Below are 9,824 nucleotides of genomic sequence, written 5' to 3' on the forward strand. Positions count from 1 at the left end.
TCTGTGTGTGTGTGTGAAAGTGCACACGTAACGGGGGTGCGTGTGGTGTGAGAGAACGTATGTATGTGCTTGAGCCTGCCAAGGCAGAAGTAACAGGAACTGTGATTTGTGCTAACTAGCTATTGATCCAGTCAGATCTAGATGTTGTGTACAAGAAACAATAAAAGAGAAGGGGCCAGGAAGGATGCTGTGTGCAACTCCATTTAAAAATGGAAAAGAAGGGCCCCAAACAAACCAATTTATGTCCTTGCCTGGGTGAAGCATGGAGAATGCTGATGGGCTTCCTCGGGTCTGCCGTGCATGCTAAACACTCTGCTCGAAATGAGAGTCTCCTGCGCTGGGCATTAAACATGAACAAAGAGACAAACCGTGGGGGCTAGGATTCACGCTTCAGAAAGCCAAAGCTGCAAAGCCAACCAGAACCAGGTTAGGAAACAGACCAGTTTCCTAACCAGCTTCCTTCTAATTTCACCAACAACTTTCTTAGCAAAATTACTAAACATAGATGGCTGTAAAAAGTCAGTCTCTACTACCAGAGATAATGAAAACAATTTCAAACTACACTGTAGTATCAAAATATCACCTTTCCTAGGCACAAATAATGAGTTTATATTGTGTAAACTGCACACATGTATTTCTAGCACACCAAAACCAACCTGCCTGCCCTCAGATAGCAGGTACAGCATGTGCACCCATTGTAACAATCTCACATACAGCTAGGCAGGTTGCAAAATAGGGATTTGATAAGATAAAATAGAAACCAATTGAATCTATAATCATCCTTATCTTAAACAGCTTTTATAATAGAGGGTTTTCCATTTAAATATTTTTTTCTAAGCCTGGGGAATTATGATGCCCTCTAGACACAAGGAAGGATCAAAAATGACAACTAATGTCAAAATTAAACATCTGTCAACTAAGCAAGTTTTACACTAACAGACCCAGAGCCTTATTTTAAACTGCCCTTCAGTTAAATCAAAAATAATTTGTTACAAGCCGTTCAGTTCAGTATCACACTGTTGTGGGCTCCAAATGCAAGCAGGGGGCACCTGGACCTGAAGGAGGAGTTCTACCACCAGATTCGTGTTTTTGTGGATAGGGAAAACCTCAGTCATAGTTTTGGGAAAGTGACTGGAAGGTTCAGCTGGCACCAGGCTCTGAGGAGCCCCCTCCTCAGCACCCCATGCCTAGTAGGACCCTGCAGGAGCCCCCTCCTCAGAACCTCAGGCTGCAGTTCCCTTCTGCAGCATCCCAGGCCCTGGAGCACAGGTGAGGCTCACTGGGAGCCCCTCTGCTCAGCACTCCCACCTGCCCATTCTTTAGGAGGCATGATGGGGACAGGGCTGGCAGCAGAGATGCCATGGGGCAGTTGTCACCCGGGCCAGTCAGGCAGCAGACACTTTGTCCCTGACACTGCCCACCTCCCATTAGAGCCACCCAGCATCCGGCAGCCCCAGCCCAGACTGCTAAAGTGCCTGGCACTCACCAGGGGTGGAGCCAGTGTGTGCCCAGAGTACCAGAGCTGCAGCCTCACCATGTCCTCTTCCCTGAGCAGCCCACAACCACCCCTACCCCTGTGCCAGCACCCCTGTGGGACAACTGATACCTTCTTTGCTGGGGTTCGGGGGCTTGGGCTTCTCCCAGGGCGCCATGGGCTTGTCCTCCTCCTGCCCCTCCATCAGGGCCTTCTCTCCAGGCAGGTACCAGGTGGAGTTGTGCTCTGCCATCAGGGAGTCCAGGTCGATGGTGCTCATGGTGCCCTTGACACCCTCCGAGCAGCAGCTGCCCAGGTCGCTGTCCCCATTCTGCCCCGCACACTCCCCCTTCTTGCTCTTCAACCCCAAGGGCTGGTCTTCCGAGATGCTGAACTGCTGCCGCTGGAGCTGGATCTGTGCCTGCAGGATCTCCAGGGGGTGGATCTCATCCTGGGCCGAGGTGCTTGTGGGGGTCCGCACCTGCTCCATGCTTGGCGTGCCAGGGTGAGCGCCCGCCGTGGTGCTGAGCCCATAGCTGTCGGGGGTCGAGGTAGATGTACTGAGAAGGCCAAGGGCCAGGGGCTTCTGTCCGTTGAGAAGTGCGTGCTCCCCACGGGGCAGCTTGGGCGAACCACCCAGCAGCGGGCTACGGGTGGGCTTGGAGGTGGCATTGTCGGAGCTGGAGGACACCTCGTCCTCGTTGCCATAGCTGGTGCTGACCTCGTCGGGAAAGTCCACGTGCGGGGAGCTGCCGTCTGACTTGGTCACGCTCTGGATGCCGCTGTCCAGGGAGGACATCAGGTCGGGCTGCTCCGCCAGCAACAGTTCACTGCCCTTGCCCCAGGATGGTGAGGTCAGGGGCTTGTCATGAGGGGTGCCTCCACCGCGCTCAGCGCCCGCAGCCCCCGGCGGGGCCCCCGCCGCCACCGGCACTGCCGGCTGCCCTGGGCTGACACCGGCTCCCCCGCCCTCGGCAGCTGAGAACTTCTCAAAAAACGTGCCGGGGCTGACGTGCCCACTGTCCCGTTTCCGGCGACCCCGACCCCGCCCGCCACCCGCCTTCCCCTCGCCACTGGCCACCGGCTCCAGCGCGTAGCCGGGTGAGAGGCTGCTCTCCGCAGGCAGCAGCGGGGCAGTGCCCGCTGCTTTGCCCGTGCCACCCCCACCTACTGGTGGCCCGGCTGGGAAGTAGTCCGGGGCAGCAGGTGGCGGGTCAGGCTCGGCCTGGCTGAGCTTGCGCTTGGCCTCGGCCGGGCTCTTCTTGTTGAAGGTGACGTTGAGGTTGGGAGCGCCCAGGCTCGCGATCATGTTTTGGCAGGCAGTGGAGAGGGCGGCCAGGCAGCTCTGCCCGAAGACATTGTCCTTGCTGGCCGCCTTGCTGAAGGAGCCCAGCGAGAGGGCACCCAGCTTGCTGGCAGCGGGCCGTGGTGGGGGTGGCGGGGGAAACTCGGGCGGGGGCGGTGGGTAGGCACCTGGCGAGGCGCTGAGGGCAGGTGCAGCCCCGTGGGCCGCCGGCTGCCGCGCTGCCGCCCCAAAGGGGAAGCCAGGCTGAGCGGCAAAGTCGGCGGGGCCACGGCGCTCAGCGGGGGCACTGGGCAGTGCCACACCGCTGCCTGGTGACTGCAGCTGCGAGAGGCCACCCATTGTGGGCGTGAAGGGCGGATGGACGCCGGGCGACGGCAGGGCCTGCGCTGGCCCCTCGCCTGCCATCCGCAAGGGCTCCTGCAGCCCCAGCCCACCGGCACCCGGCCGGAAGAGCACGGCAGGGCCACCCGGCTGCAGGCCCAGCTCGTGGGGGGCTGCCTCGGCTGGTAGCCCGGGCGCTGCCAAGCGCCTCGGCAGCAGCTCCCCAGGCGGCGGTGGCCCTGCGAACCAGGCGCTGTCGGGGGCCAGGTGCGGCGCCGGCGCATCGAAGCTGCGGCCGCCACCAGCCTCCCGCTCGAAGGCTGGCGGGGGCAGGCTGCCGGGTGCGCCCACCTCACCATGGTGCCCCAGCTGCTGCAGACTGGGCGGCCGCAGGCGCTGCTGGCTTCGCGAGGCCATCTGCTTCATCACCAGGGCCGCGTTCTGGCGCTGCGCCAGTGCCGGGTGCTCAGGGCCGCCGTGTGGCAATGGGCCCCCAAAGGCCTCAGGTGCCGGCGGGGTGAACTCGCCCGGCAGGCCAGGGTAGGCCGTCGGGGAAAGGTGACTCTCCATGGCCGGGCCGTGCATGCCGCCGCCCCAGGAGGCACAGCGCTCGACGCCAGGAGTGTTGGGGAAGTCAAACCGCGGCCTCTTGGCGACGCTCACGTAGGGGGCATCGAAGTGCTGCAGTCTTTGATTTGGTGGCTGTTGCGGAGGAGGGTGCTGCATATTAAACACGGGGTCGGTGTAGGGATGCATATTCCTGTTCTCCAGTCTGTGAATAGGGTATTCAAACTGTGCATGCTGGTTCTGCATTATGGGCCCATTGTCCTGCAGGTTGGAGTTGGGAGCGTTGGCTTCTGTTTGCTGTTGCCTAGGGATGGCTGGCGGGCAGGAGTTCTGTCTGGCCAGCAAGCCCGGCGGCTGCTGCGGTGGTTGCGGTGGTGGTGGCGGCTGCTGCTGCTGCTGCATCAGCGGGTGCCTGGCGTTGGCCCCCGGCTCCAGACTGGCCGACATCTTCCGCGCCCCCCCGAAGCGCTCGAAGAAGACGCCGTGCTGCTGCGGCGGGTGCGCCTTGGCCACGGCCATGCCCGGCGCCCGGGGCAGGGCGGGCGCCCCCGCGAAGCTGCCGCCCGCCGGCACCTGCCGCCCGCCGCCGTAGTGCGGCAGCTGCCCCTCAGGCTCCGACGGGGAGAAGACGGGCAGCTCGAAGTGGCTGGCAGGGCCGTCGCCAGGGTAATTGTATTCCAGCGAGTCCACGCCGCCCTGCGCCGGCAGCCGCCGCGGCTCCAGGCCGTGGGGCTCGGAGGAGCCGGCCGCCGGCAGCCCGTGGAAGGAGGCAGCGCGGTTGGGGGACTGGTCGAGGGGCAGGCAGGGCGCCGGCACGGCGTGGCTGGCGGCGCCGGCGCCGTGGTGCTGGAAATCGGGCAGGGTCCCGGGGCGCTGCTGCCCGAAGCCCTCGCCGCCCTGGCCCTCGGCCATGTGCTCGTAGCCGTCGGCGAACGCCGTCTGCCCGCCCAGCGCACCGCTGTAGCCCAGAAGGCGCCCGCCGTGCACGCAGGAGGCGCCGGGGTCGGGCCCGAAGCCGCCGCCGAAGTGCGGGGGGTGCTGGTGCGGGTGGGGGGCGCCGCCGGGGCCGCCGTGCGGCTGCTGTCCGCCGAAGAAGCCGTGCACAGGCGGCTGCATGCCGCCGCCGTGCAGCTCGGCGGGGCCGCGGCCCGGGAAGCCGTAGCCGTCCCCGGCCAGGCTCATGTTCATGCCCAAGAGGGGCGGCTCGCCCAGCGCTCCCAGGGCCGGGTCCGCCGGTGCTGGGCCGCCGCCGGGGAAGGCCGGCGCCTTGAAGTGCGCGCTCATGCTCAGTCCGGGCTGGCCGAAGCCCCGCTCCGCCTGCCCGCCGCTCCGGCCGCTGTTCTGCGGCTCGAACTGCTCCAGCCCGAACATCCTGCGCGGCTCCTCAGCAGGGCATGGCTGCTCCGCGCCGCTCCGCCGTCCCGCTGCCCGCCGCTCCCCGCTGCTCCGCTCCGCGCCACTCGGCCGCCCCCGCTCACATCCTGCCGCGCCGCCGGCACCGGCCGCTCGCCCGCGCTCACCCCGCCGCTCGCCGCTCACTGCCGCCCGAGAGCCGACGGGGCGGCGCGCCGCCGCTCACAGGCTCCGGCGCCCGGGAGCTGCGCGCCGCATCGCCGGCCGGCCGTGCGCTCCCGCGGCTCGCAGCGCTCCGGCGGCGGCCGGGCCGGGGCGCGGGGCCGGGCGGGCGCTGCGAGGGCTGCGCCGCGCTCCCCGCGCGCTGCCGCGCTCTCACCCAGCGCTGGCGGAGCAGCAACAAGTTTTGCATTTCAGCGATGAATTTCAGCCATCGGGGCTGCGCCAATGAGCGCCGCGGTCCGGGGCGGGGCTGCCGTTAAGGTGGCTCCGCCGCCGGCCCCGTGCCCCGCCCGCACCGCGCCCCGCACCGCCCCCCGTGCCCGGCGGCGCCGCTGCTCCCGCGGCGCACGGAGCGCGGGCGGACGGGGAGGTGCGCGGTACCTCGGGGTCCCGGAGCGGGGTCCTGAAACGGGGCGGGGGCCACCGGAGCTGGCACCAAGTGACGGGTGTGGGCAGCCACCGGCCGCACTGCCCGCCGGGGCGAAACCCGCCTGGCAGCCCCGAGCCCGGGGGAACAGGAGCGGCCCCGCCGGCCCGTCCCGAGCCCGGCACCGCACGGAGCCTCGCGGGGAGCGGGCGCTGCGGCAGCGGGGAGAGTCACTACCCCGTTCCCCCGGAGGGACAAACACCCACCAGGCCACGGGGCCCACAGATCGCCGGCGGGACACGGTGCTTCAGGTGCTCGCGGATGCACATGTCGATAGTTTAAAGAAATAGTAATGAATATTGCTCCCACCGAAAAAAAAATGAGATCTATAAATAAGCGGCTGAGGACTGTTTGTATATGGCAGGAGAGTTTTAACGGGATTTTTTTCTGCAGGATCAGGATGCTGCGCTGTGATTAAATATTGATTTTGTGTAATTAGTTTTCATGTGAACTATCCTCCTTGCTGATGGCCTGGAGATTTCAGAACTGGCGAAGAAATGGAATTGGACGTGGAAATTATTACTTAGCGAAGTGACAAGGGGGGAAAGAGGGGGGCGCGGGGCTCGAGCTGCGGGGCGGGCACCGGGGTGGAAAACGCAGCACGCGCGGCGCGACCGCGGCACAAAGGAACGAAGGGGATGTCTCGCTCCTCGCTACGGGAACGGCGGCAACGGAGGGAGAAGCGAGGCCGCCGGCCCCTGCGCCGCGTCCCTGCATAGGGTCAGCGGTCCGGACCGACGGCTGCTCCGGCCGGGGCCCCGCAGCCCGGCTCCGCACCCGGCGCGGCTCCGGGTCAGCGGCGGCCCCGCGCCCGGGGCTCCCCCGGCGCCGCCGCCGTCGCGCCCCCTCTGCGCCTGCGTGCGCGCCGTCGGAGCGGCTCTTCCGAACGGGCACAGCGCCCCCTGGCGCCCGCCCGGCCCCCGCCGCACCCCCGCCGGGCGGCGAGGCCCCGCTCTGTGCCCCGGTTCGAGCCTGCGCCCCCCCTCCGCCCCGGCGGCGGAGAGCCCCCCCTCCGGCCCAGGGTCCGCGCTCCCCCTCCGCCCCGGCGGCGGAGAGCCCCCCTCCGGCCCAGGGTCCGTGCCCCCGTTCCGCCCCGGCGGCGGAGAGCCCCCGCTCCGGCCCAGGGTCCGTGCCCCCGTTCCGGCGCGGCGGCGGTCGGTGAGCCCCCGCTCCGGCCCAGGGTCCGTGCCCCCGTTCCGGCGCGGCGGCGGGCAGTCGGGCCGGACGGGGCGGGCCGGGACCCGCGAGCATTCCTCGCCGCGGAAGGGCAGGGTCGGGTGCGGGGGATGTCGGGCGGGCTCGCCGAGAGCGGCCGCCCGGATTCGTCTTGGGGCACCGGCGCCGCCGCCCCTCCCTTCCTCGGCCCGTCCTGCGGCTTCTCCGGGGGCCCTGGGCGGGCAGCCCACCGCCCCGGGATGCCGCCGCTCCTTCCCCAGCCTCTGCTCGCCATGGGCACAGAACGGCCCTTAGGCCAGCGGCGTCCCCGGGGCTGCAGCCCGCACCTCGAGTCCGTGCGCTGCACCGAGGGCCCAGCCCCGCTCCCTCCGGAGCCGCCGCAGTCTCGCTGGACGGGGAATCTCATCTCCCATGGCTTGGCCCAGCTCGCCCAGCACCACTCCTTCTGCGGACTTTGGTGGGAGCCACATGGTATCTGTAGCTGGACAACGGCAAACGTGGAAATAATCTCAGCCTAAGTATTCTGACAGTAAAAACAGTGAGCTGCTCGGAATGGCAAGGTCTGATACCAGCTGCGAGGTTCTGCCGGCCCGCGGTGTGCGTGTGGGAAGGTGGCTCAGCCTGTTTCTAACCCGAGATGTGTTCTGGGGCTGCCAAGCTGCCCCACAGCTCCTGGTGTGCAGCGCGGGGCTGGGAGCGCTGCGGGAGCGTGGCCCTGGGCTGTGGCCAGCACTGTCAGGTCACCTGTGTCACAAAGGGTCGCAGTCCCCAGCAAAGGAGAAGGAAGCCTTGCTCAATCAGACCAAGCAGTGAAAAGTGTATTTTACAAAACATATTTTTACTTTCATTCTTGGGGTTTTGGTCACCTTGGGGGAAGCAAGGAAAGGCATTATTTAAATAGTTGTAGCTGCTGGGGATTATTTTCTAAATTAACAATAGTAATTGTGCCTGCCAAATCCAAAGTTGAGGGGATTCATTTATTTCAACTCTCCAGACAATAGCACAATTTTGGGTTTCATATTGCAAGCTCTGAAAACCAAATAGTGGGACTGATGTTTAAAAAAATAATTCAAACAACATCAATTCATCAGACTTAAATCCAGCTCTTTCCACTGTGGCAGTTTAACTTGCACTTAGAAAAGTTGCTGCTCAGCAAAAAAAAAAGAAAAAAAAATTCCTTTTTAACAAAATGAATGCATCATACATAAAACATCACGGACCATACAATTAGTAAGCAAATGTAAGAGTTCAGCTCAGTTCATAATTATTCAGCAAACCTATTCAGAATGATTTTTTCTCCCTCCAGCAATCTACTGTGTGGGCTCATTACCACTGAAAATCTAACGAAGAAACCACCACAGAAACTGCACAAAATAAGCCCATATGCTCAAGACACTTTAGCTCAGCCAGCCCTTAGCAAGAGCCTCTTAAACCCTGACATGAAGGGAACCCAAGCTCACTTCTCTGCGGTGTTTGCACTCGCAGCTCTCCAAAGGTGTCCTGTCTTTAGTGCAGCTTCAGGTACTTCATTTGTAGCCACTCCCTTGTCCTCCGTGGTGCCACCAACGCCAGCTCCGTGTCACACAGCCCGGTGATGGGCTCTGTCCCTGGAGCAGAGGCTCCCAACAGCCACTTCACAAAGGAGCTGATGGGTTTCTCTTGGCAGGGATTTCCCTTCCTAGCAGGGATATTCGGTGAAAGGAATTGTAATGTTTTCAAGGACAGGTCTCCAAATCTGGCAGCTGACATTTTCAGGAAAGTTTTCAGCATTTCTGCCTGGAACAGTTTAGGGAAACTATTGTATCTCCTGTCTCTCCAACTACAGCGAACGTGGTGGTGGGACGGGCGCAGGAGGCGAATGTGTAAAATCTTTAGATGAGCTTGTGAGTGCAGGGAGCGCAGAGCCAGCTCCCGAGGGAAGGCGTCGCTCCGCAGGGGATATGTCTGTCTGTGTGCATCTGCTCGAGCTCCTGAGAACAGAAGGATTTTGGGCTATGGAAGGGCTCTGTTCTGGGCAGGTCCCAAGACCAAGCTGTGCCCAGAGCAGGCAGACCTGCCCTGCACATGGGATTTGCTGCCAGCACGGTCACATTGCTGAGCTGGGAGGCACCAGCTAAAAAAGCGACTTGTAGGCACTTCCAGTGATCCGACCTCTGCCACTCCTTGTCCTTCCCTGCTTGAGTGTCTGGAGGTGAAATGGTTTGTAATTGAGATTAAAGACAATTTCATCTGTGAAACCTGATTTGCATTCAGTTTTTGGGAAATTCACCTTGCCGGTGTAAAAATTTCATGCTTAGTTTTACAAACAATATGGTTTCTGAAAAGACTGAACCAAATCCCTTCAGACACTTTACTGCTTCCCATTTTTAAAAATGCATAGCTGAATAAACAGAGTTAAGGGACTAAAACCACCTCAGCCATTTCCCATAGGGATAGACAGCAATTTCAGAATTTAGCCCTTCACAGGGATTTTCCTGTTTGGTTCTTCTGCCAGGTTGGTTCAGTTGGTTTTAGTTCCTTTTCATGGCTGCAGCCTTAAGCTGTGTATCTTTCTTGTTTGGGTTTACAGGTTCCTCAGTGTGGATCATGATATTTTCACAATATCAGTAGAGTTTTCCATTGCTGCAAAAAGCTTTCTTTTTGCCAATTTAGTATATTGTGTGCCCTTTTTGCCACTTTGGTGAAAACTTTTGCAGCACATGGGGCACTTTGGTGTACATATAATGAACACCAAAAATACGTTTTGATTTAACATATAATTTGGATGACTGAAAAACAGGATAGTGCTAAAATCATACAACACTGAGAGTGTACATCAGTAAAAACATAGGAAACCTTAAAGCAATTTTTGTGGTCCATAGCACAGTCCACTGCTTGGGCTTTTATTTTTCCCCTTCAAATTCCCATCCCTAAAACACACGTGTAGGATCAGTTATTGGGAAAGAGATATTAAAAAAATAAATTATATGTATATATAT

General features: G+C 61.4%; 1 protein-coding gene across 2 annotated transcripts in view; it reads right to left on the reverse strand.

Annotated features, from left to right (window-relative positions):
* Positions 1-5,164, reverse strand: part of MN1 (MN1 proto-oncogene, transcriptional regulator) — an 83,626-nt gene extending 78,462 nt beyond the window's left edge. For both annotated transcript variants that reach the window (XM_053959389.1, XM_053959388.1), the window contains exon 1: positions 1,607-5,164. In XM_053959389.1, coding sequence (XP_053815364.1) covers positions 1,607-5,039 — 3,433 coding nt within the window. In that variant the 5' untranslated portion in view covers positions 5,040-5,164. The remainder of the gene's footprint in view (positions 1-1,606) is intronic.
* Positions 5,165-9,824: the final 4,660 nt, after the last annotated feature.

The sequence above is a fragment of the Vidua chalybeata genome, chromosome 18 (assembly GCF_026979565.1).
Source record: "Vidua chalybeata isolate OUT-0048 chromosome 18, bVidCha1 merged haplotype, whole genome shotgun sequence".
Lineage (NCBI taxonomy): Eukaryota > Metazoa > Chordata > Aves > Passeriformes > Viduidae > Vidua > Vidua chalybeata.